This window comes from Penicillium hispanicum (assembly GCF_028827665.1).
Source record: "Penicillium hispanicum strain IBT 35686 chromosome Unknown utg000005l_segment0_segment0, whole genome shotgun sequence".
In the NCBI taxonomy this organism is placed as follows: domain Eukaryota; kingdom Fungi; phylum Ascomycota; class Eurotiomycetes; order Eurotiales; family Aspergillaceae; genus Penicillium; species Penicillium hispanicum.
The window spans coordinates 2,219,176-2,247,173 of NW_026623197.1; the positions used below are offsets into that span (position 1 = coordinate 2,219,176).

The 27,998-nt window shown below is 54.3% G+C and overlaps 11 protein-coding genes across 11 annotated transcripts; 4 read left to right on the top strand and 7 right to left on the bottom strand.

The window, feature by feature from the left end:
* Window positions 1-1,070: 1,070 nt before the first annotated feature.
* Window positions 1,071-4,346, top strand: N7459_006272 (exoribonuclease II; the record flags this gene model as incomplete). The annotated part of the gene is made up of 2 exons (XM_056945456.1): window positions 1,071-1,274; window positions 1,323-4,346. The coding sequence occupies 2 exons, from the start codon at window positions 1,071-1,073 to the stop codon at window positions 4,344-4,346; spliced, it is 3,228 nt and encodes a 1,075-aa protein (XP_056799791.1).
* Window positions 4,347-4,474: 128 nt separating this feature from the next.
* On the bottom strand, window positions 4,475-6,211 carry N7459_006273 (alpha-glucosidase; the record flags this gene model as incomplete). Its single annotated transcript, XM_056945457.1, has 1 exon — window positions 4,475-6,211. The coding sequence occupies one exon, from the start codon at window positions 6,209-6,211 to the stop codon at window positions 4,475-4,477; it is 1,737 nt and encodes a 578-aa protein (XP_056799792.1).
* An 876-nt stretch (window positions 6,212-7,087) lies between these two features.
* Window positions 7,088-9,184, bottom strand: N7459_006274 (acyl-CoA synthetase; the record flags this gene model as incomplete). Its single annotated transcript, XM_056945458.1, has 5 exons — window positions 7,088-7,128; window positions 7,206-7,432; window positions 7,524-8,440; window positions 8,490-8,791; window positions 8,860-9,184. 5 exons carry the CDS (start codon window positions 9,182-9,184, stop codon window positions 7,088-7,090), a joined length of 1,812 nt encoding a protein of 603 aa, XP_056799793.1.
* A 239-nt stretch (window positions 9,185-9,423) lies between these two features.
* On the top strand, window positions 9,424-9,977 carry N7459_006275 (BolA family protein; the record flags this gene model as incomplete). Its single annotated transcript, XM_056945459.1, has 3 exons — window positions 9,424-9,525; window positions 9,592-9,698; window positions 9,809-9,977. The coding sequence occupies 3 exons, from the start codon at window positions 9,424-9,426 to the stop codon at window positions 9,975-9,977; spliced, it is 378 nt and encodes a 125-aa protein (XP_056799794.1).
* Window positions 9,978-10,641: 664 nt separating this feature from the next.
* N7459_006276 (syntaxin) lies at window positions 10,642-11,856 on the bottom strand (the record flags this gene model as incomplete). Its single annotated transcript, XM_056945460.1, has 5 exons — window positions 10,642-10,706; window positions 10,774-11,053; window positions 11,110-11,576; window positions 11,666-11,798; window positions 11,851-11,856. 5 exons carry the CDS (start codon window positions 11,854-11,856, stop codon window positions 10,642-10,644), a joined length of 951 nt encoding a protein of 316 aa, XP_056799795.1.
* Window positions 11,857-13,227: 1,371 nt separating this feature from the next.
* N7459_006277 (peptide MFS transporter) lies at window positions 13,228-15,139 on the bottom strand (the record flags this gene model as incomplete). The annotated part of the gene is made up of 3 exons (XM_056945461.1): window positions 13,228-14,609; window positions 14,668-15,011; window positions 15,099-15,139. 3 exons carry the CDS (start codon window positions 15,137-15,139, stop codon window positions 13,228-13,230), a joined length of 1,767 nt encoding a protein of 588 aa, XP_056799796.1.
* Window positions 15,140-17,919: 2,780 nt separating this feature from the next.
* Window positions 17,920-20,755, bottom strand: N7459_006278 (Cytochrome monooxygenase xanG; the record flags this gene model as incomplete). Its single annotated transcript, XM_056945462.1, has 4 exons — window positions 17,920-18,624; window positions 19,149-19,184; window positions 19,246-20,094; window positions 20,150-20,755. 4 exons carry the CDS (start codon window positions 20,753-20,755, stop codon window positions 17,920-17,922), a joined length of 2,196 nt encoding a protein of 731 aa, XP_056799797.1.
* Window positions 20,756-21,989: 1,234 nt separating this feature from the next.
* N7459_006279 (eukaryotic translation initiation factor 4E) lies at window positions 21,990-22,842 on the bottom strand (the record flags this gene model as incomplete). Its single annotated transcript, XM_056945463.1, has 3 exons — window positions 21,990-22,457; window positions 22,534-22,605; window positions 22,663-22,842. The coding sequence occupies 3 exons, from the start codon at window positions 22,840-22,842 to the stop codon at window positions 21,990-21,992; spliced, it is 720 nt and encodes a 239-aa protein (XP_056799798.1).
* Window positions 22,843-23,468: 626 nt separating this feature from the next.
* On the bottom strand, window positions 23,469-24,230 carry N7459_006280 (Mpv17/PMP22 family protein; the record flags this gene model as incomplete). The annotated part of the gene is made up of 4 exons (XM_056945464.1): window positions 23,469-23,512; window positions 23,570-23,875; window positions 23,943-24,154; window positions 24,220-24,230. 4 exons carry the CDS (start codon window positions 24,228-24,230, stop codon window positions 23,469-23,471), a joined length of 573 nt encoding a protein of 190 aa, XP_056799799.1.
* Window positions 24,231-24,918: 688 nt separating this feature from the next.
* Window positions 24,919-25,922, top strand: N7459_006281 (40S ribosomal protein uS5; the record flags this gene model as incomplete). The annotated part of the gene is made up of 3 exons (XM_056945465.1): window positions 24,919-25,185; window positions 25,348-25,605; window positions 25,665-25,922. The coding sequence occupies 3 exons, from the start codon at window positions 24,919-24,921 to the stop codon at window positions 25,920-25,922; spliced, it is 783 nt and encodes a 260-aa protein (XP_056799800.1).
* Window positions 25,923-26,571: 649 nt separating this feature from the next.
* On the top strand, window positions 26,572-27,998 carry N7459_006282 (uncharacterized protein; the record flags this gene model as incomplete). The annotated part of the gene is made up of 4 exons (XM_056945466.1): window positions 26,572-26,674; window positions 26,735-26,955; window positions 27,019-27,485; window positions 27,563-27,998. The coding sequence occupies 4 exons, from the start codon at window positions 26,572-26,574 to the stop codon at window positions 27,996-27,998; spliced, it is 1,227 nt and encodes a 408-aa protein (XP_056799801.1).

A 27,998-nucleotide genomic window follows, 5' to 3' on the forward strand; every position in this document is an offset into this window, starting at 1 on the left:
GAGCTTATTGGGGGTGGGGGAACTTAGTGAGAATCTCCTGAACGGTTCCTGGAAAAGGTAAAGATGCCGCTGGGCAGGCTTGGGCCACAGCTCGGTTAGACCAGTCGAGTAATGATAGTCGCTGCCAGTCAAATTTTTGGGAAGTCGGGGTTGACATGCCGATGAGATCGGCGTGTCTATTATCGTATCTCTCGCGTGTTGATAGAGCACTGCACCGCATATGTAGAAAACCTGGTACGGGCTTTCCCCGTCATTGTCACATGAAGTTGCGGCTCTGAATCTGCCGAGGCAAGATGGTTGGCGGATTGAAGGGACTTGTATACGATGATGAATACGCAAATACGGCGACGGACTGCGCTAATCTTGAATGTAAAGACGTGCATATATTTGGAAGTTAAGGGGGCGGGACCAAGAATTGTGATCGTACCAGCATTGGATATACAGAGCGTGTTGCTTTTGCGAATTTTCTTGCCCTGTTTACGCTATACACAAGAGCGAGACAAGCCCTATAGGACGGGATAGAATTAGTGATGCCACAGTGAATTGGAGGACTGAAAGTACTCGAAATGGCCTATCTGCTAGTTAGCTTATCTGCTATGCATGTAATTGGTAAATAAATGCATTGCATCTCGTACTAGTGCTTAGCGAGGCGCTGTACATTGTGTGGTGTCAAGCCCGGCCTAACCCCATCCCTGATTCACCAGGGAGGGGTTCGTGGCGGCTCCAGTCGATTCGGTGGCATGTGTGAAGCTTAGTGTGAGCATTGGGAACTATCGACTTCTTGGCGGGATGGAAGGAGCGATTCGAGCTGGATGGGTTCCCGCACATAATGAATGCAAGAACATTTTGCTAGCTTGCCAGTATAGTAGAATATCATCTTCTCTGGAGAAGGAGACTAATCATGAGGCCTCCCAAACTCACAACTTCTAAGGGTTGAGTGTGTTGATGGGTGAAGGTTGATTGCTGGCTGATACGGTACTGGATACACCGCCCTCAAGCGGTGGGGATTCTGCCACCCGAATCATGCAAGTTTCGATCGTGGCGTCGCGTCTCTGCCACTGGCGTCAACCATGGCCATGGTGCTTCCCAGGATAGGGGCACTGCAGAGGGCTCCGAGTGTGAGACGAATCTGTGTGCAATGTGCTGTGAGGCAAAGGCAAGCAGTATGTCTGCTCTCACAGCCAGCAGTTCGTTCGCTACTGTTTGGTGGACGACGCTCATTGTCAAGCGCAAGAATCCTGAAAGCGGTTGCGAGCGCTGAAGTTGAGGACGATGTATGTCATTTGACTATCTTCTAGTTTTCAGGCTGACAGGTCTTGAAGGAATTGACTGGACGGGACCCGCGATTCGCCTCCGAGTCGGAGATATTTCAGCACGCCGAAATCGAGACGTATCGGGATATTCGAGGATACCTGCGAAAATGGCAAGAGACCAATCCCAATACTCTAGATCCTGTGCAGGACCTTGACACCGAAGATGTGTCAGAAATCGCCAAACTGCAGGTCGGTTGCATGATGAACGGCCGGGATCCGTCTGAAAACCCGTGGAGCATCTCGAAGCTGTCCCACCAGGAGGACCTGGACACATCGGACGATTTTGAAGGCGAACATCTTGAACCGGGAGACCTGGTTGCCCGGCTCAGCGCAGATGGCTTGTTCAAGTTTGCAATCTATGTGAAATCGGTATACAGGCAAAAACAGTTCTATACCGAACAGGGAAACTGGCGCATCTGCTCAGACCGTGAAATTGACTATGTTGTAAAGGGATTTGCCCCTCCTCACCTCCTGGATCCCATCAGGCCCTACTTTCCAGATCGCCTGGTCTATGCCAAGGCGGATATCCAGTCCACCCCTGAGGGAGGTCTCCCGAGACCTCTTGGGGCACCTCTTTTGCAGATGATGCTCAATTTCAAAAATCACATCTTAGATTTCTATCAGACCCACTCGTCTGAGTTGGATAATATGTACGACGTGGTGGCTGACGACTCGGAGTTTCTTCGGCTTACCCTTGAAGAGTTGGCCACCAGGGTCTTGGGCATTGACGAGTCAGAACTGAACAGTGTGAATACTTTCGCCGTGCACCAAGCCATACGGCGCGATCCTTTTCTGATTGAAAAAGATGTGACGTCCATGTTCAGGGAAACCTACCTAATCCAGCCCAAGCGGATCTCCAAGGTGGTTGATCAAGTGACGACCTGGGTCCATGAGCACCAGGATTATTGCATTCGTGCAGTGATGGCAAAGGAGACGCCAGGTCTCAAGGATCATCCCATACGTCGATTCATTCAGAAGGCGCAACGTATGATTCGTCTAAGTCGAAAGGTCCGGTCGCCCACCATTATGTCCAGCGTGGGCCCGTCTTCCCAGAGATTCAAGCCTGGACAAGACGACAAGCCGCTGGTATACCGTGAAGTCTTGACAGAGAGTTTCACAAACTCTGATCAAACCATCATTGAATATTTGCAATTATACGCCATCCCCGGTGTGATCATGCCCTCTGGCACGTTGAAGACAACAGCTTCACACATCATGCGGGAAACAGGCATGTACAATGTCCTCGGTATCACCGAGTCGTCGACTCGCCTCTTCTTGCAGGAGCTTGGAGTGGTGGCGCCCTGGGAGAACCTTTCTCTCCTAGATCCAAACCTCTTGCTTCCTGGGCACGGGGTGTCACTTTTGGAAGATATGCGATGGGAAGAAATGGAAGAGACATGTGAAAATATGGAACCTCTCACAGACTCGATGCAGCACTTACGGCAGGACTGGGGCGATATGCCGGTGTACTGTGTGGACGATGTGACAGCACAAGAAATTGACGATGGTGTCTCGTTGGAACGCATTCCCGACTCGGATAAATTTTGGGTGCATATCCATGTTGCTAATCCGACCGCATTCTTGGAGCGTAACCATCCTGTTGTGGAGTATGCTGCTTCTCGCTTCGAAACTACCTACGTTCCAGAACGAACGTATCCCATCTTCCCGAGGTCCCTCACGCAAGACCGATTCAGTCTAGCTGATGGTCGGCCTACTCTGACTTTCAGCGCCATGATGAATCTCCAAGGAGAGATCTTGGATACCAAGATCGTGAACGGAACTATCCGCAACGTGATTAGCGTCACGCATCAATGTGTTCGGGAGTTCCTCAACCCCGATTTAAAAGAGTCGCCAGAGCCTCTCATCGTCGGTGGCACTTACGTCAACCCACCGCTTCCTCGCGAGAAGACGTTCCGCCGAAAACTGTCTCCTGAAGATAAGGAGACTTTCGCCATCCTTAGCCGACTCATGCTTGCCTTTCGCGAACAACGTCAGAAAGGTGGTGCAATGGACCTGCCATCCTTGCGCCCTAACACCTCTATCTCTGTGCAGATGGGCACCACTCCACCACGGCCTTATGAGATGCAAGTTACCGAAGGTCGATATTTTGTCGGCGATCCTGTCATTCAGCTCCGCATGCACGATTTTGACCCACATGAAGTGCGCGACCAGTCCAAGGACTACCTGATCTCACTGCTCATGAACCTCGCTGGTCATATCTCTGGGCAGTTCTGCGCTTCCCGCAATCTTCCCGTCGTTTACAACGGCACCTGGTATGACCCAGAATATGGACGCGTCACGCGTCAGAACTTGGCCGAGTTCGGGGGCGAGTCATTCTACCATCTCACGATGCCCAAGGCCTTGTCCTCGTCCAGCCCCATCCGCCACCATATCATGGGCTTTGATGCCTACGTCAAGAGCACGAGTCCCTTGCGCCGTTTCACGGATGTGATTGCTCATTACCAGATCGAGGCTGCGCTGCGCTTCGAAGCGGAACACGGACGCCAACTTGACGCCACTACTGATATTCCGGATCTCATCGAGACCGTCGCAGAAGAACCAGCAGAGACCAAGTCTGAATCCGAACCCGAATCCGAATCTTATTCCCCAGCTCAACCCACGTCTCTCCTCCCATACACCAAAAAAGACCTCGATACCCACATTTCATCTTCTCAGTCTATTCTCGCCCGCCTAAAGCAGGTGTCAACTTTCTCAGCCCGGCATTGGGCCTGTATGCTCCTTTTCCGCGCCTTCTACTTTGGCGAATGCACGCTACCATCTTCATTCCCGGTGCTGCTGCGCACGCCGCGGCTCGTGCCGCCGCGCGATGGTACCGTCTACTCGGGTGTCATTACGAACCTCGGCATAGACTGCGTAGTCACCATTCCGGATACATGTCCTGATAAAGACAAGATGGATATCTTCGGGGTGGTCAATGCGTCCATCACTGCGGTCGATATGGCCACTCTTGAGGTGAAGATGCAGGCCACTGGGTTTGTGAAGGCTTTCAGCAGAACGGGAGCTTGGGCTTGATCTGGTGGAATGTCGATCTGTATTATATCTCTGTACTCTACTCCGAGCATTCTGCATGCTACTCTATGCTCCTCACCAAAAGAATCTCCGGCATCAAGGGCAATATCTAGGTGACTAGGCGCGAGCCTCTATTCGCCCACCAAATATACCCGCCCCTCGTATGGTTGAAGTGCATCCAGCGGCTCGTTCTCATAGTTCTTCACCAGTGTCTTGCGAGATGATGTGCCAAGCTGCCCTGCCAGGTTAACAGACTGTTTCTCAGCGGTGAAGTTGAGTCCGACGACGAGCTTCTGGGCATCGGATGACTTTTCAAAGACAAACACAGCCTCGTTCGAGGCATCCGTGTCCGCGAAAATGCCCTGGGCAAAGACCGTTGGATTCGCGCTGCGCACACGCAACAGCTGCCGCCAGAAGGAGAGGACGGAGTGCTCATCGCGTGTCTGTCGCTCCACATTCAATGTCGCATAGTTGTCATGCACGCGCATCCATGGCTTTGCCGTCCCGCTGGTGAAGCCCCCATGAGGCGTGTCATCCCACTGCATTGGGAGCCTGCTGTGGTCGCGAGCGAGATGCTGCAGAGCTCGTTTGGCCGCTTCCAGGGCTACGGGGTCATTGCCAGACCTTTCCTTCACAAAGGCATAATAGTTGATGCTCTCCACGTCTTTATACTCGCGGATATCCCACTCCGTGGGTGCGTTCACCATGCCAATCTCCTGTCCTTGATAGAGGTAGAGTGTACCAGAGAGACTGGCTACCAACATCGCGAGCATCTTGCCACTCAAGGCCCACTGATCCGGCGAGGCGTCGCTGCCCCAGCGCGAGATCGCTCGCGCCTGGTCATGGTTCTCCAGGAATGCCGTGCTCCAGCCATCTGTGGTACCATCCATGAGCTTCTGGGTGCGCTTCACGCTCGCACGCAGGTCGGAAAGAGTCCAATTGCGCGGAGTCGTGTCAAATCGCAGGTCACGTCCGGATCCAATCTCGACAATGTCAAACTGGAAGACCATGCTCAGCTGCTGCTCCTGCGCGGACACATACTTCAACACGTTCGCCACTTGGGGCGTATTCGGCAGCTCGCCCACCGTCATCGCGTCGTATTTGCGCAAGATCTGGCCCATCGCGTGCAGGAACTCGTGGATACGCGGGCCGTTGCAAAACAGCGACGTCGCCGGCTGCCACTCGTTCGCCGGGTCTATGATGGGCGCGTCGCGGAAGGACTGGTCCTTGCTGTACATGTTCACGGTGTCGACGCGGAAGCCATCGATGCCCTTGCGCAGCCAAAATTCCATCGCGGATTCGTGGATAGCGGCGCGAGTCGATGCATTCTCCCAGTTGAGGTCGGGTTGCTGCGCCGCGAAGAGGTGCAGGTAGTACTCTTGCGTCGGCTCGTCCCATTCCCACGCACTGCCGCCAAAGAAGCTGCGCCAGTTGTTGGGCGGCCGGCGTGTGCCGTCCGCGTCGTATCGTGCAGCGCGCCAGATGTACCAGTCGCGTTTGGGGTTGCTCTTGCAGGACCGCGACTCCTGGAACCACGCGTGCTGGTGCGAGGTGTGATTGACGACGAGGTCGAACAGGACCCGCAGACCGCGTTCATGGCAACCCGCGATCAGCGTCTCGACGTCGGCGACTGTCCCGTAGGGCGCATAGACGTCCTCGTAGTTGGCGACGTCGTAGCCCATGTCGTATTGCGGGCTGTCGTATACAGGACATACCCAGATGGCGTCCACACCCAGGGACTGGATATAATCGAGTTTGTCGATGATGCCGGGCAGATCCCCGATTCCATCGCCGTTGGAGTCTTTGTAACTCGCGGGATAGATCTGGTAGATGGTAGCGTTTTTCCACCAGGGCGTGGTGCAGGCCATGCTGAAACTGCTCCAGATGCAACCAAATTTGCATCAAATCAAGGAGAAGAACCTGTGTCTGCAACGGCAGAAGGAACCTGGATGAAAATGCATCCAGCACGCAGCCCGTTGTTCTTTTATCTGACTCGCCCTCGCCATCACTGTCGATCTATTGGCCTCCTCTCCGCTAGCAAGCATCTGCTCCACCCCCCACCTGGACGATGGATGTACAGATACATGGGGGGACGCTAGCGATGGACAAGACGACCGATTGGTCTACTGTCGGATCGACATCAGTCGTGCTTCTAGCCCACATGCGTCCGAGCTCAACATCGTGATGATCGTTTGATTGGCCCAGTCAGGCCGAGGTGCGAGGCAACTACACTCTTTACATAATGCGAAGCGTGATATTCCCGACTCGCACTGTTCTCCTGGGCTTGAAGTAGCCTCACTCCCAATTCCAATCTATACTTCTCCCTTTTTCTCATATTCCCGGATTCACCAACAACGGCACTCATATCTGTGACGAAGGATACAGACATGTGTCTATAGGAGCTTGCGAACTAGCCAGTATGATAACTATGCTGTTCACCATTGAACTCCTGGGCATTATAACAAGGAAAACGGCGCCGAGAACCTATTTCTCGAATAAAATATCCATATATGACGCCACCATCAGTCCGGTTGCACGTAAGTTCAGCCCCTTCAGCTCCACGTTTGTGGAATCATGTTCAACGTAGTGGGGACAAGATGAAAGAGAGAAAGAACTTGGAGACTTTATGAGACGTACAGCCATATGAAGTTAAATATACCAAGTGAGGTGGTCAGATGTGCTGGAAGCTATAGAGGGGAGAATTCAAACCATCAAAGACGCCATCTATCCCTTTTATATACAGTCTATATGCCAAAAACTTCTTTCACAAGCGCCTTTTTGTTCACTAATATCACCGTTGATTAGCCATCGAGCATGCCAAAATGAATGAACACAGCAAAGCGAGAAGAGAAAATTACTCACCCTTGCCCATTGCGTTCCTCGGAATAGCCTTGAGAACCTTCATCTCCTGCGGGATCTTATACGGAGCCAAATGATCCTTCAGTGCGCGCCGCATATCCATCGCTCCCCATGCTCGTCCATTGCGTCCGCTCTTTGCTGCGTCCGGATGCAAGACGACCACCGCGGCGACCTTTTGCCCCCATTTCTCGGAGGGTAGGCCAACCACCGCTGCTTCCGTGACTTGAGGTCTATCAGGTCATGGTTAGTATAGCCAATCTCGGGTCGTAAATGACACCGGGAGTCAGCCCAGAGAAGGGCAGGAGAGCTTGGTATACATACAGCGAGAGTATTTCACGCTCCACCTCCAATGCGCTCACTTTCTCTCCACCCGTCTTGATGATATCCACGCTCTTCCGTCCACTGATGAAATACATGGGCCCTTGCGCCCAGTCTCCGCTGGTGCCCTTCCCGGCGCCTGCGACAAGTCGGCGAGTTGCAACATCGCCAGTGCGGAACCACGGCGCACCGCCGTCGTGGTTGTCCGCAAAACTTTCGTTTGTGGCTTTCTCGTTCGCCCAGTACCGCTGGAAAATCGTCGGGCCCCGTAGTTGGATTTCACCTTCGCGGGCGCGGCCGGCGGAGTCGGTCTCCTCTCCTGGTGCGATTACTTCCTCCGTTTCTGTGTCGACGAGGCGGGTTTCCACGCCGGGAAGGGGCCAGCCGACGCTGCCGTCGACGCGGTCGGTAAAGTCCAGGCCGCAGCTAATCGCCATGCCGACCTCGGTCATACCGAAGCGCTCGAGGAGCACGTTGCCGCTGCTGAGAGTTTTCCAGGCTTTTTTTGTAGGTGTTGGGAGAGCTGCTGAGCCGGAGATGTTGAGTCGTAGGTGAGATGGGGAGATGGCCTGTTTCGCTGCGTCTTGGATCTCCGCTGGAAGTGATGCGAAGGAGGACATTAATCGGTTGTAGACTGTCGGCACGGCTGTGAGGAATGTGATATTCGATTGGGGCGAGCTGGGGTCGGTGGCTGGTAGGAATGGCGCGGCGAGTCGTCGCCAGACTTGATCTGTGTTGAAGGGGTACATGAATTCGATGGAGGAGCCGGCAAAGAGCGGCGTCACGATGGCGTTGACTACGCCATGAATGTGATGGAGTGGCAGCAGATGAAGCAGCCGGTCTTGCGGCGTATATTTCCACGCCTCTAGCAGGGTGGTCGCTTGTGCAGCCACTGCGGAATCGGGGATGAGTACTCCTTTCTGCTGGCGTTTAGCATGGCTCTCTGTAGTACCAAAGAGGGTCTCGTACCGGTCGATTTGTGGTACCAGAAGTATACAGCATCAATCCGCCAGATGAAGTCTGCGTCTGGTCTTCCAGATGGATGGACTCGTTGCCAGTAGCACCCGTTAGGATCTTCGGTCTGATATCAAACACGGGCTCATGCTCCAGTCCAGCCTGGAGTATCCGGTCCGCTTTCTCGGCATACTTCTCTGTCGCGAGCAGCACCTTGGCCTGTGAGTTTTCCAGAATATACTGCAACTCGCTGACAGGAAATGCAGGCGACAACGGTAGTGCAATCGCGTCACTCGCGAAGATGGCCAGGAGCGTCACTGTTCGCGCATTAGCTACCCAGCAAGAAAATTCTAAGCAACAGTGAGGATATCATAGGCCACAGTACCTACGTAATCATAGCTATTCTCCGCAAGAAAAGCAACCCGCTCTCCAGACAGCCTCCCCGCGGCCTTGCGCTCCAGGTCATCTTTTGCGCGCAGCACATCGGCGACGAGGTTGCCGTAGGTGAACGACCGAGATGACAGGCTATGCAGCACAGCCAAGCTAGACGGTTCATGCTTCTGCAAAGCACGAAAGATCGGGAGATTTGGGAGCGTGGAGAGTAGCCTCGCATGCGCCGAGGATGCCCTCGGTCCCAGACGCGCATGGCGCACACACAGACGCGGCCGCATGAGCCGCGAAACCAGACTGCGGCTGGACATGGTGGACATGATGACAGACATTTATAGCGCAAATCTCATTTCATGGTCACTGTACCGCTCGCAGAGCCTGTAGAAGGCGCAATGGCAGCAGGAAGAAAGTTGATGTCATCTCCAAAGTTCCGCGGGAACCAAACAGCCGCGCCGGTCCATCTCCGCTCGGGCCTGGCGACTTTTCTCGACTTCACTCTCGCTCTGCTCTTGTCTGTTCTCTCTCGCCGTACCTATCCTCTCCTTTCTCTACCCCTCCAATGCTCCGTTCCACTCTAGCCGGCCACTTTTCTCGCCGCCTATTCTCTGTCTCCGCTAAGATGGCCTCCGCAACCCCGATGGAAGATCTTATGCGCGACAAGGTACTCATGCAGCGTGGACCGACCAAGGCTTCGTTTGAGATATGCTAACTACCGTGTCTTGTATAGATCGCGCACGCCTTCACCCCGACATCCGTGATCATCCGCAACGACTCCCACAAGCATGCGCACCACGCCCCGATGCAAGGGTCAACATCCAAGGAAACGCACTTCCAGTACGCTACCCTCCCCTGGCTTCGTCCCGATATATTCTTGCTGTCGCTAGCAAATACCGCAAATATCATACGTGTGAATTGGAGACAAGACTAATCATGATGCGGACCAGCGTGACGATTATCTCCGACGCCTTCGAGTCCAAAATGCAGCCTGCCCGGCATCGGATGGTATACGCCCTGCTCAAAGATGAAATGAGTCGCGAGGGCGGCATCCACGCGCTGCAGCTGAAGACGAAAACTCCTGCTGAGGAGCAGCGCGAGAAGGAGAGACAGTCATAGCGCACGGCTGGCAGGCGCGATACTCGAGCGAAGAGTATCAATGGCATGGACGATGTGTTGAAAGCAGCTCTACTTCATGGACAGGATTGGATACCCCAGTTTTACGAATCAACGGCATCGGGCCCGGGAGGGCACATGCACCCATTAAAGTGTACACTTATGCACGCACAAGCAGACAAAGAATGGTGGGAAGGAATCGATTAGTAGCAGTATTACATATCTGGCGCCAAAACAAGCGGCATCGACAGAAAGCAAACAATCTAGTATATACACCCATGAGCCCGCGACGTTGCGCCGGTGACGGCGACGAAGCAGGAGCAGGAGCAAAGACAAAATCATCAAATGGGCGGTTGCGTTGGTGTTGTGGTCAACGCAGCAGCTGTACAAAGCCTGCGGCATTTGAAATTGCAGAACACAAGGAAACGAGGCCGATCGAGCATTGCTTTTACACAGAGATAAGAGAGGCCAAATGACATGCGAGAGGGTGGTATAGAAACGAAAGGGGGCTCGGACACGGGACAAAGGGGAAGGAGACGTGGGGGAGTACGTGAGCGGGGGATGTGTCGATCGCCAGTGGGACTCGAATCGCGAATTCCTCGGGGAGGGAAGAAGAGTCGTACACAGATTGAAAAAGGAAAAACGAGACGGGGGTGACGCTGCAGGCTTATTTGCTCTTGTTGGCCTCGGTGACACCGACGGCGACACCGACCACAATGGCGATGATGATGACTAGGAGAGGGACAGGGTTAGTCTAGGTTGATCGGAGGATGCAGGAGAACTAGGGACCGCCACTTACTAACGATGATCAACGCGTACCACTTCCACCGCCGGGCGTTGCGAGCGCTCGTGATGGCGTTGTCCAGCTTGGTGTTGGCCTGCTGGACGTTGCGGTGAGTCTCCTCCGCTCCCTGGTTGATCTGGGTGACGGCAGGCTCTTGCTGGTGAACCAGCTCCGCGACCTCCTGGTACAACTGGCCGAGCTGGATCATGTCCTGTTCGATCTTGCGAATGGCAGCGGAACGCTGCAGGGTAGCCTGGCGAGCATCGTTGGCCTGTCGAGAGCGGGTACCGGGGACCTGGGGACTAAAGTTAGCGGAGGATCGCCTGCACTATAACACACGGAAATACATACCGCGAAGCTTTGCTCCTGGCCGGCAAGAACCAGCTGCACACCTTGCTCCAACTCCTCGGGGGTCGCCTCAGGGTTGGCGATCTCGTAACGGCGGCGTACCTGCTCCTCGAGGCGCTTCTGGAAGTCGGACTGGGTTCGCTGGTACTTCTCAATTTCGACACGCAGGTTGCGGTTGACGTTCTCGACCTGGCCGGAGACACGGGGGTCACCGGAGCCAGGGGTCTCCTTGATGCGCTTGAATTGGTCGCGCAGGTAACGGAGAGCAGTGTTGATCTCATCCTCGATGTAGTCGACAGTCTGGCGCGCCGCCTGGTCCTCCTTTCCGGTGCTCGAGTCCAGTAGAGCATTCTGCGCAGAGACCAGCTGGCCTTCACGCTTGGTGCGAAGCTCAGAAATGGCATCGTTCATTTCCTTACACTTGTTCAGGATTGCGGTCGGGCCGCCGGATTGCTGCATGTTGGACATTTCTGTTGCAGAGGGTGGTCGTCAGCGCGTCGCGTTCTCAGGGAGTCGCACATGATTCAACGCATTCATCAATCAATGAATCTCAACTCACCATAGCCACCGTTGCCCTGCTCCATGGCTCCAGCCTGGCCGTAACCACCACCGTAGCCGTATCCTTGCTGCTGCTGGGCGCCATAGGGGTTGTACTGGCCGTAGCCCCCCTGATTTTCCCCCAAGCTCTGGTACTGGAAGAGAGTCAGCCTGGACAACCGCAGCGGACAATCTCACAAGACTCACACTCATGATGGCACTTGGACTAAGACGTGGGATGGAATAACGAGCAAGGGGGGGAGATGAAGGAGGGAAGGGTGAGACGGGAGGAGTGGAGTGGCGGCAGAAGCGCTGGCGGTGGACGGCGGCAACGAGAAATGACACTCCTGAGCGGACGGTTTCAACTTTCCACTTTCAACACTGCACGTATGTGATGATTTTGATTTTTTTTTGAGTGGTTCGAGCAGCCACAGGTGATAGTCAGGGGTGCGCAATTCGACCTGGCGTGCAAGTCAAACTTAAACGGCGCGAAAAGTCCGTCGGCCACAGCCTCCTTGCGCTGGCAGTGGAGCCAGACGGCCGTTGTGGCTGGTGCTGCACCCTGTTCTATTTTCGCCCTCTGAGGCTCGGATCGGCGATGCGGTGGAGCGCTGGTCCCTTCACGTCAGGGAATGCATTTCCCACGGTCGCGCGACTGGTGTCGAGCGTAGAGGGTACTTGCCTGAACATGGATCTGCCCATAGTGAGCCAAGTACCGGTACCCGGCTAGGCGCCGCCTGTGGCAACCCAAGTCTGCACGTCATGATTGCACGCTACATATGGAAGACTGTTACGGCCGTCTAGGAATCCCGATCTCGATCCGCCAGGCTAACATCGAGGCTAGGCAGTTATATCCAAATCGATTCATTCAGGAAAGAATGTTGCTGTGATGCTAAGCCACGTCTGCCGAGCGCCAGCGCTCATGGCCGGCCTGACTTCTAATTATGGGCCACCTATCTACATCTTGGATGCATCGATGCAGTCATGTCCACATTTCCCGCCGACACACTGATGAGAATTAAAATCAAGAGCTCGGATCAGTTACTGAAAGTTCATGTAGCCGACACGCTAACATCCTCAATGCGCAGTCAAGTACCTCTATGGATCATTCCTGATCCGGCCCCATTCTACCCACTCGTCATGGATGTGGGTGCAGTTGCAGGACAGCTGAACGGTCAGACTGCGCTTCAAATCTCCCATCCAGGTATTTGCAAAGGCTTATGAAAGACCCTGGACCAAGACGTGGTCTGTTGTTTTGTTAGAGAAGATTTGCGAATTATCTTTCCTGATACAACCCGCCTTCGTCTACATAGAACAGTCACAATCCAGCTGGCTCACCTCTATCGCGGCTGAAGCCCTACGGAACTATTTGGACACTTAATCACCTATGAACATATGGATAAATTTATTATATATATGCTATATATACTAGTGATTAAACAGTGGTCGTAGCTCGTCCCACATGTCTGCTCAGCAGTCCAAACCCCGGAAGACTCCGCTCCAGCCGGGTTCATGCAGTGTGTACGTCGGAAATCCCGAACCCAACTCCAACTTCATAGTGCAAAACGCTCGATAATCTCAAGTCTACTCCGGGCGTGACTGGCGCCGTGCCGTCTCACGAGGCGCATCGGGCATGTAATCATCAGCGTCGAGCGCGTTCATATCGTCCTCCTTGGCGTTCAGGTGGCGGAAGATGATGTAGAAGAAGATACCACACAGGAACGAGGCGCAGGCTAGGCCGACAAACATCCACATAATGGCCGGGTCGAATGCGGCAGGGGTCAGGGCCTCTGCGAGCGCGGAGCCGAAGGCGTTGGTCAGGAGGTACATGGACTGCACGAACGACTTCATCGAGGGTGGGGCCTTGGTGTAGGCGTATTCCAGACCGGACACCGAGGCGAAGATCTCAGAGACACCGATGAACATGTACGCGGGCGTCTGGATGGCGATGTGGATGTGGTTGCCCTGAGTGGAGCCGTCAACCTCCGAGGCGGCACAACCGGGGTGTCCGTAGCAGGGTCCGGCGGAGTAGATGAGGTGCTGCACAATAGCGGCGTACATCATGGCCAAGGCGGCAACGACGAAGCCAAGCGCAATACGGGTGATGGGGCGGAAGGGGATCTTCAGACGGCGCATCAGAGGGTAGACGAGAGTCTCGAGGATCGGGATGAACACGATAATCGAGATCGGGTCGAAGTTCTGCATTAGATCGTTGGGAATGCCATGACCCTCCATCTGACCGGCCTGGGTGACGAAGTTGCTGGAGAATTGACCGTAGACGACCCAGTAAATGGGGTAGAAGGCGAACACGCGGCAAGCGACCAGGGCCCGCTTCAGCTCGTCAATGAAGTGGTCATCCCACGGCAGCGAGGCCTCAACCCCGCGGTTCTGGAGCTGCCAGCTAGGCTTGGGGGCGTCCATGTTGCGGTTGACAATCATCATCCACAGAGCCTTGAAGGCATCGGTAATAATGGAGCCCTGGGGAGGGCGCACGATGTAGAACTTGCGGCCCAGCAGAAGGACCATGGTGCCAGCAGCAAACATGCACAGACACAGCAGGTATCCAGACCAGAAACCGATGTACTGCTCCATGTAGGGAGTGGCCAGCAGGGACAGTGAGCCGACGTTGATACAGCCGTAGAATATCATGTAAATACGCTGGATGGTCAGCGCTGGGTCGATAATCACCCGCTCGCCCTTCTTGGTGGTCGACACGGCCATCTTCTTCCGCTTGTACTGATCGGCAATCAGGGGCGCGACGTTACTCTTGATACCACCGGTACCCAGACCGATGATCAGTATGGCCACAATGAAACCGCCCAGACCGGCTCCGTGTGACAGAGCGGTGGGGATCGAGGTGCAGACCAAGATCAGGAGGCCAATGAGATAGATGCCGCAGAACCAGACAATCGTCTTATACTTTCCGAGGTACTGGTCGGCAACAATGGCACCAATAATGGGGGTGACTGGAGACGCAAATGGTCAGTCCTCGTTCTAACCCCCATTCCAATGGACGCAACCTACCATAGCACCAGAACTGGAAGAAAGTGGTTAGACCGGTAGCACCCTGGTGACCCATGCCCAGAGCACCACGACCCTCGCTGCCATCCAGAGGACGCTGGACGTAGTTCTGAAACAGACCAGACATGCCGTAGTAGGTGAAACGCTCGCACAGCTCAACAACGGCCACCAACCAAGCCGAGACAGGCAGGTTCTCAGCAACATGGCGCAGGGTGCGCTTCTCGGTGTCGTTGGGCTCCTCGCCATCCACAGTGATCGAGTTGGCCTCCTTGTCCGCATCCAGATCGGCCTTTTTGTCGGTCACGGTGACCTGCTGCTCATCGGGAAGCTCATTGTACTCGGGAGGTCTGAAACATCAGTCCGTTAGTAACCTTGGGATATCGTTCCAGGGAAGAGGACAGAGCAATAGGGCTTGCGCTCAAGGGAATACATACCGAGCAACCTCAACCTCCACCTCGTGCGCCGCGGTAGACATGGCAGTTGCAAGTCCTGAAATGGCGATCTTCTCTTGCAGAGGGACGCAGGGACGAAGAAGGGAGTGAACGCGGGATAGGCGGACTGTAGCCGTATAATATATAGCCGATTTCTATTACCCAACACCCGAGGTCGCGGTGGGGGGTTTTTCGTCGGTCTCTCTTATCTGCGCATGAACCGAAACAGAAAGTCACCAACAAGACCACACGAGACTGGCGCCTCCTTAGTACGGCAGCTAGGGCAGACGTCCCACTTAGAAGGCAATCTGCGAGGGAGAACCACCCATTGTTTCCAGCTCTCTTCAACCGTGGATGCGATCGGCAATTGTCCGGCGTGCCGGAGCGAATGACCGTTCGCCCATGTCAGGCCTATCAATGTAACCCCAGAACAGCACACAGACGGAAGCGTCCAAGACCAGAGATATGACAAGCAGCGCAGGATGTGCACACGAATACCAGCGATCTTGGCGCGCCATCAGAGGCGATGCATGGTTCTGATGGTCCGGGGGTTCTGGAAGGTCAGGGCCGACATGCCTCCACCCTTATCTGGTGGACGAATCACGCTGGTAGGTCCTGTCGGAGCTGGCCGGTGACACGCGCAGAAGGAAAATTTGCTTCTGCAGCCGGGCTTCATCCAGATGCCGCAGTGGATTGCCTCGTGGCAACGCCAAGCCGCCGCGCGATCTGGATCCCTAGTTGATGAAGTCGGAAACACTGCCGGGCTCCGCGAGAATGCAAGGGGTGGAAAAAATAATCCAATGGTGAATCCTCGGAATTAGAATTAGATCGTGACCTCGGTCAGAAAAATCCCCACTGACAGTTGTTTGTGAAGCGGTATAGAGATTCCTTTGACCATAGCAGAGCAATAGCAGAACAGCGACGGGGACGGGTGGGCGGGAAGTGCGCTGCATACAGCGTCCTCGCATTCCGCTTCCGACCTGGCGCCAAGCTATTGCCATTTCACGGTTCGCTTGGGAAACACCGCATTCGGATGGAGGACCGAGTGTTTTGCGCCTGCGCAAAGGATTCCGCCGTATCTGCCATACAGAGTAGACCATTCAGCCAAGCCAGAAGATTGCGGCTGATCGCGCCAGGATTGTCGGCTTTCCGCCACTTGGCTGCAACGTCGGGGATTCCCCCGCGCGTGCAGAGCTTATCAATGGGCAACGAGCAAATCATCGCCGGCTCGCTTTGACTTTCGGGTTTGTCTCCAAGTCTAGTTCTCACGGAGGGACTAGAGGTGACCACGGAGTCCGCTGGGCTGATCTCTCCCGCGGGGGGCAGCAGTGCGTGCTTCACACGACTCGATCCGCCTGGGAATGCATCTCCATCCTGTACCACCAGCAGTAGCCTGACCTCGGCAGACTGGATTTGCCGACAGAGTTTCGGGGAGGGATTCTTGCGTGGGCTTTTTGCTCACGCCGTGATTCCGGGGTAATTTATCTCTCGTAACAAACGCGGCAGGCAAATGCTGGTGATGATGGGCGTGTGGAGTCATGGTCGCTCGCTCGACCGTGCCAAGACGGCGCGTTTCAAAGATAAGGACGTTGCTGGCTGTCGAGTGTATTGGTCATCGCGTGGGGATATTAGAGGACCGATCCAACGACTGGAAAATGCGTCCGTCTATCATTGAAGCTGATGGAGGAAGGGAAGCAAAGGTGCAGAATAGGAGAGGAAAGACGAGAAAAGGCGAGAAAAAACGGCGCTCGAGTCGGATGGGGACGCCCGCATAAATAATCCGCCTCGAAGACCTTATCGCTCCGACTTCGCTTCCACTCGCAACGGACACCAGCGCAAGAACCGAACGGACACTTCCACAGTGCGTCCACCACGGAGCAGGCCGCCTATCACGCCCTGCGCCATGCTCAATGCCCCCGTTTTGCGACTAGTCCTCTCGAAGGGCGTCCGTCCCAAGCCTCTTGGCCGTGCGGCACATCCTATCGTCAACCACGACCAAGCCTGACCAAGAGATTCACAATCCGACCTCGGGGTGTGCGTCAGCAGGTGAGCAGTCTCGGCTCGCCTCACGCTTCCGCTGCGACTCGGAAACGTCGGCGTGGAAGCGCAGGTGCGTCGATTCTTCCCGGTGGAGTCAGCATACTCCGAATATAAGCATTTGATTAAAGTTGCATTTTGATGCTTGGCGAGACGATCCCAGATCACGTATCGCAGAGTCTCGCGTCGGACGTGCAAGCAACACATAATTCAGTCGCCAAGTAGCTTTTGAACAAACCAGCAGTCTCTCTCTACCGTGGCCCCTAGGTGTTGTGCCGCCTGGGACTTCGCTCGGATATGGCTACCCGGAGTCGACCAATACCCCGAACGTGCGTTAGCCCGATGCACTGTGTTGCCAGGGGCCTGGCTGAGAAAAGACCCGTTCCGAAATCGCTATGTACCTTAGCAAGCGAATCGCGTCCTTGACAGGGACTGGCAAGATCTGATCTTGCGATATTGTCGGCTACTCAGGAAACCATATGTGGACCGCGCCAGGGACAGGGACACTTTGGCTGATTGGTCCGGGTTGAACCAGTCATATGCGCAGCATTACGAATTCATCTTGACTGTCTTCCAATAGCTACGACTTACACGCTTAGCCTTGCCAGACGAATCAGAACTCTCCATGCAACAGAGCACGGCGCCGTGGACCCCCGAGTCTTGCCAAACCAAACGCTTAGCCATCGTCGGATAATAGGACCATGGGCACAACCTCAAAAAGTGACGACAATGAAGCTTCTTACTCTAATTACTGGGCCCAATTGGTCCTCATCTAGTTCAATCTAACCTACATACATTGAAATCTCGCTGGCCAGTCACAATCCGGCGGCTCGGACCATCCATACTCCATGATCTGCGAGATAGACGAGGCTGTCTCCGCGCTCGTCAACCGACATACAATGTAGAATGTCGCATCTAGGCCGGAACTGATCCCCCCAGCAGTGATCACTTGCACCATAGTTCCTTTCAACATGCCCCCATCCACAAAGCGTCGATGCACAATGTGTGGCGGCACCGTATTTGGAGCGCTGGCGTGAGCACACTCGTCCCGCAGCGCATTGATGGCTTGGTGATGGGTGGTCGCTGTAATCCCAGCCAGAATCCCAGCCGCGCCTAATAAGATGGCACCGGTGCACACAGAAAAGAGAATGCGCGGGCGTTTGGGTTGCGCAGTTGCGTATCTGCGAACGAGGTCGAGTTCGGGAGAGCCACGGTCAATCAGGTTCTGGACGGTCGACAGTGTTGCCCCTGGAACAACTAGAATGTCAAATTCGGCGAGGATCTCCAGCGCGTCTGCTAGAAGGATATCGGTCTCGACATTCAACGAGTTGGCCGTGAGGGTAGAAGCGACCTGGGCAATGATCTGGATCTTGAAAACCGGGTTTGCCTCGCCTGAATCGCGAGCATACGACGCATGCGACAGCACTTCTATTGGGCCGGTGAAGTCGAGAATGTCGGCGCCTTCAAAAACCAACACGCCGACCCTGTAGTGCTGTTTTGGCAATGTGTCACGCATGATAGACCATCATTGGTACGGCGTCGGTCGAAAGGAGTTGGGAGTGAACTTCAGCTCCTGAGCTAATCAGTTGATTTTAATATAGAGGATCGATTCTCTGACTCTTGCTGACTCCCTCGAATATGAGAGTTGGATGCCGTGTCACCTCCGCTGCTCACCATACCTGCCGACGAATCGTACAACTCGTCTTGGGCTGTTGACTATTCCACTCTTGCCAATGACATGTCTAAAAAATGCCGTCCCAATCAAGAGATCTCAGGGTAAATAGGGTCTCATTTTATTCTATCGTAATGTTGCCCAGTCGGAGGTCGACACTGGCGCTTCCCGTGGCGACACCATGATCACCTCTGCAGCGTATTCACCACGGCATCCTAAGGCAAAAGACATGATTCGGTCTCATCTAGCGAGTGGCGAAACTACAGCGACAAGAGATCCTCGGTCTCTTGCGCGGGGTTCTTCTGCAAACCCGTCATGGCAGACTCACATGCTCTCTCACGCACCGTGACACGAAGCATCAACGGCGCCAATATCCCACCCTAAACACTTATCAGCCGAACCCTCTCGCGCATAAGGTCCGCCCGTCCCAGGCCGACTCACTGAAGTCAATTTCAGTTCATACGCCGGATCAACCCTCCACTCGATCCGCCGCACCAGCTCGAAAAGCAGGATCTTCATCTGCAGCACCGCGAAGCCCTGTCCCAGGCACTTCCGCGAGTGCGCGTTGAACGCAATGAAGTGGCACTGCGTCGTCTTGCTACGCACCTGATTCTGGATTGTCTTGACGTCGGTGCCCCAGCGCTCGGGGATAAATTCCCGTGCGTCGGCGCCCCAGACTCGCGGATCGGTGTGGACGCCGAAGGCATTCCAGCCCACCCAGGTGTGATTGGGGATCGGGACTCTACTGCCCAGCACGCACTGCTGCGTGGTCACCCGGTTGATCAGCTGGGAGACTGGTGGGTAGAGACGGAGGAGCTCGAGGACCACCGCGAACAGGTAGGGCAGGGAGTTGACCAGGTCGGTGGACGGGTCGTGCGTGTTGGCAGCGAGGACCTCGGCTCGGAGCTTACGCTGGACTGCTTGGTTGTTTCCAAGTTCCCAAAAGGTTGAGTTGAGGAGCTGCTGGGCGTTTTCGTGAGCTGTGAGAAATGTCACTTTGAGGTTGGCGCGGTACTGCTCTTCGGTGATTTTGCCTTCTTTCAATGCCCGATCTAGTCCGTCGACGACCTGCTCTGGGCTGCCAGCCTCGAATTCGACCTGTGGCCGGGCTCGGACGGTCTCGACTAATAAGTCTCCAAATTCTTGCATGATGGCAAATGCAACTCTGCGTTGGGGGAAGAGCTTAGGGAATCGGTCTAAATCGGGGAAGTTGAAGAAGAGTGGCTTGAACAGGGTCTTTTTGATGATTGTTTGGAGCTCCTCGAGGCGCTGTCCGGGATTTTCCAATGCCTAGTATGATCTTCTGTCAGTAGGCTCCGATATGATTCGATAGTCGCGCAAATACCTCCAGATCGACATTCATAAAGCTGAGCCCCATGCAACTCAGCGCCCACCGCTGAATGATCGGATTCACCAGCACGCCCTTCCCATCTCGAAGTTTTGCTTGTTCCTGCAACAGGATATCCACAAATCGCCTCGACTTTTGCAGCAGAGGGGTCGAATCGGTGATACGTCTCTGCAACCCGGGCTTCATGATCGACGTATAGAGTTTCCAATTATCCCCATGCGCGTTGATGATATTATCACCCACCAACGCCGCAATGACACTCCATGGGATCTTCTTCTGGCTTCCCGCTTTGGCATATATATCTTCGTGGCGAAACATATCCACGAGAAACTGCGGTCGTGTGGCCAGGACATTCCATCGCCCTGCAAACCAGATCTTCACCGCGCCGTGTTTCTCGAGTGGTTCGCGCAGCCAGCGGTCGTAGATGGTATCTTGACCCATTTCGCTCCATAGTCCCAGAAGGGATATGTAGATTGGGACTGTTGGGATGTTTTTCGGCATGTCGCCTGGCACTCGGATGTACCAGTATAGCACTAGGAGGGCGGCGGAGAGAAGGGCGAAACCCCCCCGAGCCCAGGTGGGTATCGCGGTCCAGTCTATCATGTTGTAGTCTGCTCCTTGTGAATTCGGAACTGAAGACAGAAATATACAATAATGTGTTGACGTAGTGTGTTTGTTGGAAACTCGGGCGTGAAATCAAACACTTCAAGATGAGAACAATACGACAAGACCTCTCCAGGAGCAAAGAGAAACTTCGGAAGTTGAACTTGCAGGGAAATCGAAGCTTTTTACATATCCCCATCTTGCTGAGCACAGTTGGTGACTTTGCTGACTACCACCGCTTAGCTCCAATGAATCACGGCGCTGGGAGTCCGAACTTTGGGAACACAAGACCGGGGACAGTGTCTCGATGAAACATGCTGACATTTGACTGCAGCCTAGTCAAGTCATATATGGAAGGTTTGCTGAGATCATCTTGTACTACTCTAGAGGTTGCTGAAGATTGTCATGCAGTCAAGGCATTACCTAGGTAGGAGGAGGATCAACGAAGGATCTCGGAAGCAGAGCCGCGGTATATGAGCTACCAACACCTACAGAACCACCTGCCGTCAAGTCTGAATCCTTGCAAGATTGATCTAGGTATTTTAACTAATTTTGAAGGTATTGTGGTCACCTACCCGGAGACAATGTGGCTGAAACGGTTTCTATATCCAAACTGGATACTGCCCTTATGTAGACAAATAAAAGGAAACGAGAAGAAAGCCGAAATTGCATCCCAAATCAGACTATGACGATTGCCATTTAATCAGGCCAATGCACAGAAAGTCATTCCTCTAAACGCAATGACAGAGCGCAGATCCAATATACTCACGAGTGCCTGGGTATCAGACTACAGCGCTTCAATGTTTGACAGTCACCCCGACAGATCAGTCTACAAGCTGCGCATCCATCAATTCATCAGAGGTAAAATGAATATACTACTGAGGATACCATACAAGGAACACAGACCAGACACCACAGCCAACGACATATGCCTCGTAAAATGCGTTTGGAAGAGTAAGATACATGTCGCAAGCAATCAGAGTCGTCACTGTCAAAAAAAACTGCAAAAGAGATGCAGCAGGGAGAGCTCAAGAGAGACTGGGAATCATCAACGACTTTTTCTCCTCTCATCTCTTCGTCCATTCTTCGTCCTGCCGCACCCCGTCCCGAGTCTGGACTTCTTTCGGGAGAAGGCACTCTCCATTGTGACATAGAAACAATCCCCATTCTAAGAAAATTTCCCAAATCACTCCATCTAGGTATCATGCAGACGAACGCTTCCACCACCGCCATCTTAGACGGTGTACTTGGCCTTGGCGCGGGTGCTGCCACTGTGCGCACTGTCAGTGTGGCCCGAAAACTCCACCACGTCTGCCTCCTTGAGGCGCAGGACCTCCTTGAACCGCCGGCCGATCGCCTCCAGGACATCCTTGCCTTGTGCGGGTGTGCGGGCATTCTTGTCACCGGGGATACTCTTGCCCACGGTGCGCGTCCACAGGCCAACACGGTAGAAACCCTTGCGCACGTTGACGACCACACCCATCACCTCGTTATCGGCGTCAGCCTCGAGGGTCTCGCCGATCGCGGACAGCTGCGCGTGCAGCCACAGGTCATCGATGGGGACGGAGCGCTTGTCCTTGAACTGGTACGACCACTTGCCACCGTGCTTGTTCTGCGGGTCCTCCCACTCCGGTCGTACGCCCTTCTTGAAGAGGTGGTAGTCGGCCTTCAGGCCAAGTTCGGAGGTCGGGGTGATGTTGTTCTAGAAAAGCAGATCAGAGTCGTTAGAGTTATGATCGAGCCAGTCGGGCGACAGTTGAGGGGATGTGGCAACATACGTAGATGCCCCAGAATTCTTCGACGGAGCTAAATGTGACGACTTCCTTGAGCAGATCGTTCCAGTTGTCGCCCTAAGAAAGCAGTCAGTTAGCGCCGGGCTTCTGTGGCTGGCTAGGAGCGACTCTTACCTTGCCACTGGGAGGCTTGGTGAACCAGAGAGTCCACTCGTGCATGAGCGGATGCTTGACGTTGAAGTTCTCAGGGTTGTGGAAGACGGTGACCACCTCGTCGCTCGATTGAGGAGCGACCGAGGGCGCGGTGTTCTCATCGGCCACAGCAGTGTGGCCATTCTCCGCCACGGCAGCCATTGTGGGTGGTTGTGAGAGAAGGTTGAAGGGGGAACGGTGGGTGTCGAAAGCGAAGCGGTTCGGAGGGGAAGATTTTCAGGGCCGGGGAGGGCGCCGATCCGGAGGGAGAGTGTGCAAGAATATGCACCGGAGTCAAAACCAGGAAAAATCCCAGGTTCAAGTCAGCAGAAAGTATCTGCTCCAGGCAGAGGAAGGTGAGAGGTGTGAGAGAAGACACGGAGGTTTTGCAGTCCAAGGTTCGAGATGCGCGGGCAACGCAAAAAAATGCCTTGCCTCTTTGAGTCGGGCCGATTGGCCGTGCAGCCCTAACGCTGTACAAGATGCCGATGACAATGGAATCCAGAACGTGCGAAACTGCACTCGATTTTGGCTCGAAGCCAGTAAATTGCGATTCGATTTTCATTTCGAAAACACTGGTAGCAAGATAGACCAAAAGAAACCGTCTAAACCACAGAATAATGCTCCATGCAGTGATCAATACAATATGTATATATAAGCCCAAGACCCATAATCAAATACTTGCGACCCGGGGAACATCTATATGAGAAATACCCATGACAATGCACAGGAGAGACAATGCAGACCGAAGACATAAGGGTATCTATTGACAGATCGCAGTTTCACCTTTACTCCTCACCGCTGTTCAACAGACTAAGGAAGCAGTTCCAGCCTAGCTAGCTGTTAGTATTGATCGATAATGAGACCGAAACACAAGGAAAACACATACCCAAGCTGACTACATTGACTACCAGTACCCGCAGCTCCACCGGCACGAACGCAAAGTTGGCGCCTTGGACGAATGGCCACACCATCAGGTTGGCCTTGTAGCTGGGCACGAAGGCATTGCGCCACTTCTCCACGGGGTCGGTGCCCTCCATGATGGCCATAGAGGACAGAAAGCATGTTAGCTGGATAGGTGCAAACACAGCCTGGTCGGCAGCAACGCGGGCAATGGTGGTGGTCACGGTGTTCTTCAGCACGACATGGCGCTGGAGGATGCCGAACCAGGTCGTGGCGGCAGGGCCGAAGATGGCTAGCAGAGGACATCAGTGAGCTTATCGATCACTTGAAGTGTAGCATTGAAAATAGTCGAGACCCACCTCCGCCATAGAGGGCCATGCGCCCGGTGCGGGCAAAGTCATGCTTCTCGAGACCCCTGCGGTCGACGGCCTGTTGGGCGAGGGCATCGCCGCTGCCGAACAGCACCTGTGCATCATTAGAGAGGAATTGGATTGATGGGACTGAGGTATGCTCTACTGCACTAGTTGCGCTGGCTGTGAGGATAGGCGACTTGGCCAACTTGGCTTGGTACCTAGATCCGAAGGCATGCGGTGAGCTTCTGTTTTGTTTTCCGAGGGGAAACAGGGCCAAGCATACCACCGCAACATGGTGGATGTGTGTAGCAGAATAGAACAGAAAAAAAAAAGACAACGACTAGCAGACGACCAACAACACCCGAAGGGAAGGGAGGAGAACAGATGAACAAGCCAGAGCTGGGGGCAATGACATCTTTAAATTGCGGAGTCGAGGTGGTTCCTGTTCAGCTTGCGGATAGCCCGATTGGGAAGTGCGTCCGCCCGGTCGGGAACGCTCGATTCTAGATTTGATTTGGTTTCTACAATTTTCTTTCTTTCTTCTTATTTTCTGTTTCTTGCGTTTATTGTTTTTGGCTTGAGATTTGAGATAGTAAGGTAGTAGTAAGATTGACTGGAGTCTGAGGAGTGATGCACTGTTTTTATCATTCCTGATGCTTGATATGTGGAGTCCAGGACTTCTGTCCCATCTAACAATGCTCTCGACTGCGACTTCACCTCACTCTCGACTTCATACTGTGATTTCACTTGGATCTCCCAAGCAGTGGAGCAGAGGTCAGCTGACCCGGCTCCCTTCATAAACTCTAAATGCACGTGCCACCTACCACATTGGGCACATAGGGCTCAGGGCTACTACTAGGGCTGCCCGCCTCGCTTAGCCCACCCGAATTTTCGGTCTAAACAAGTCCTATAGCGAACGAATCTCCGACCGCATTCGACCCCCTCGACAACTTCGTTTTCGTCGCCCTCACATACATCCAACATGGCTGACGCTGCTCCCCGTGGACGTGGAGGTTTCGGTTCGCGCGGCGACCGTGGTGGTGACCGTGGCCGTGGCCGTGGTCGCCGTGGACGCCGCGGTGGTGGAAAGCAGGAGGAGAAGGAGTGGCAGCCCGTCACCAAGCTCGGTCGTCTCGTCAAGGCCGGCAAGATCACCAGCATGGAGCAGATCTACCTGCACTCTCTGCCTATCAAGGAGTACCAGATTGTGGACTTCTTCCTGCCTAAGCTGAAGGATGAGGTTATGAAGGTACGACTCCGACACACCGCACATACGCCTGGAAATCGAAATTGGAGGATGCGATACGCAGCAACAATGCACACAATGCGATTGAGCTGCGGGAAGCAGTGGGATTGCTGGAGTGCAATAATTGAATGAGCAGAAGTGCTGATGGGCCTTTGCAACCTACAGATCAAGCCCGTCCAGAAGCAGACCCGTGCCGGTCAGCGTACCCGTTTCAAGGCCATCGTCCTCATCGGTGACTCCGAGGGCCACATCGGTCTCGGTATCAAGACCTCCAAGGAAGTTGCTACCGCCATCCGCGCCGCTATCACCATTGCCAAGCTCGCTGTCCTGCCCGTTCGGAGAGGTTACTGGGGTACCAACCTTGGTGAGCCTCACTCTCTGCCCGTCAAGCAGAGTGGCAAGTGTGGTTCCGTTGCCGTCCGTGTATGTGCCCTATTAACTCCCGTGCAAACTACCTGCGGGCTCTAATTCTGAATTTCTAGCTTATTCCCGCTCCCCGCGGTACCGGTCTCGTTGCCTCCCCCGCCGTCAAGCGTCTGCTCCAGCTCGCCGGTGTCCAGGACGCCTACACCTCGTCCTCCGGTTCCACCAAGACCCTCGAGAACACCCTCAAGGCTACTTTCGTCGCCGTCGTCAACACCTACGGCTTCCTCACCCCCAACCTCTGGAAGGAGACTAAGCTCATCCGGAGCCCTCTGGAGGAGTTCGGTGATGTCCTGCGCCAGGGCAAGAAGTATTAGGTTTTTTTCGTGACGCACGCATGATTTAGTTCCGAGTTTCTTTACCCTTTTTAAAACCCTCTTGTCCGCTGGAAGACGAAAAGTGGCTTGCGGGTGATTCCCCCTCGGCTCCGGGTGTCCATGGATGTATTTAACAACGGGAAGGGAAAACAAAATAGCGAAGTCATCTCTACCAGCAGTCTATTGTGCTTGTACTGTAGGCCCTGTTGACTTGAAAAATATCTCCAGTAGTGACGTGCTCTCCATTTGCAGATGGAGCATGGCTTACACTTGGGGTTGGTTGAGGTCTCTATACTTCCGCACGCACCAATAGAGGCACGTCATGGCTGGAGTTAGACGTCAGTGTCTCCGCAGTCCCGTCGCAAAGCAAATCGGATCGACGATCAGCGCCGATGTAGAACTCACTGAATATGCCCGATTCAGAGTTGCTGACGGCTCGTTCTGGGAGGAGGTAAATACGACCAGAAAGGGAAGGTGTCGTCGATTGCTCGTTGCGCTTTCCCCATCCAGACTGTTCCAGGCAGCGATGAGAGCCGTGGTGAATCTGAAGGTGATCATCGAGAGTGTTTCCCTGGTATTTGTTCTCATCGCAACCCTTCTCCCTCCACTCATCCCATACCAACCAAGTTCCGAATACGTGCCATTCATCATGGACGAGCACCCCGACCACTGGAAGGACACGCTACTGGGTCCCGGCTTCTGGGAAGATGCTGGCGACTATGAGGCACAGCTCAGCAAAGGCCTGGACATCCGTAAGAACCCTTGATCGAAGCTCGACCTGTCTCTGATGTCCATGGCTGACTCTCTTCCAGACCTCGACCTCAGCTTGCCCAAGCGCTTTCCCTTCAACCTGGGCCCCGAGCGTCGTCCTCGTTCTTCTTCGGACGACACTCCAACTGCGACTCCCAGGAAGCGCCGCCATCTGAGCCTGCCCGTTGGTCTCCGACGTCGGGCCACTGTGACCACGGCTCCAACCCGGCTCCTGGATTTCACTCGTCGTGCACGCTCTCCTTCGCCAATCAAGTCCAAGACGGTATGATGACCGCCTTCTCGTGCGCTGATGTGCTCGCCGCTCATGATCGCTGACGTCCCGTAGGAGCCTACCATCGAGGAGATCGAAGTGCTGGCGTCTCCCACTGATTCCGTGCAAGATGAACCTTTCACTATGCTTGTAGTCGCAGAGACCGCCACGCCGGCGAAGCCAATCCTGAGTTTCCGTGGCGGTGTAGCCTGGGATGACATTGCTCGTGACAAGATGACGCTGGGGCTGGACCTGTTTTGGCCGAATGCACCTGATGCGCAGGTGATGGAGTGTCTTGATATCATGGAGCTGAAACCCCTCTGCCAGTTCCTCGGCCTGAGCTCGCTGAAGCTCGTTGGTATGATGCAGTCATATCAGAGCTACATCTGGCAGGCTGCGTGGCTGAACTTGAACCTGGATGAGTTGGAGTTGGGCATGGCGCTGGAACCGGAAATCATTAGCTCGGAGCGTGCGGCTGACTGGAAGTTGATCCAAGATGAATGGAAGATGGATAAGAAAACGTCGGCCAAGCCGATCTACAAGTAAGTTTGGTATCGGAGCCTAGGACATATATGGTTGTTGCGTACAAACGATCCACAAGATGCTAATCCCAGTTTAGCGGTCGCCGCGGCGATGGGGAGCTGCACCCGGACATCGGTTACGGCGAGTACCTGGACAAGTACAGCATGGAGATGGCCAAGATCCGCGCTCTGGCTATGGGAAACACCTCCCGCCGTCTCTCGATCAAGAAACTCACCCTCAGCGGATTTGTTGTTGATGCCGACCCTTTCCTGCAGTGGTTTGACCCCGACAAGCTGCGCAGCATCCAATTCAAGGGACAGTGCATTGATGCTGGCTTCTGGCTGCCGAGCTCTATGAAGCATGTTCTCGTGCTTTTCCCGCGGAGACTTGATCTGGAAACCGTACCTGTTGGTATTGTTAATATCAACATGCAGAAGGACGTGAAGGTGGTGGAGTTGAACAATGGGAAGGAGATGGCCAAGGCTCCGCTTGGACAGTATGTAGGCTCCCCGGAAGATCAATGGGTCCTTTGA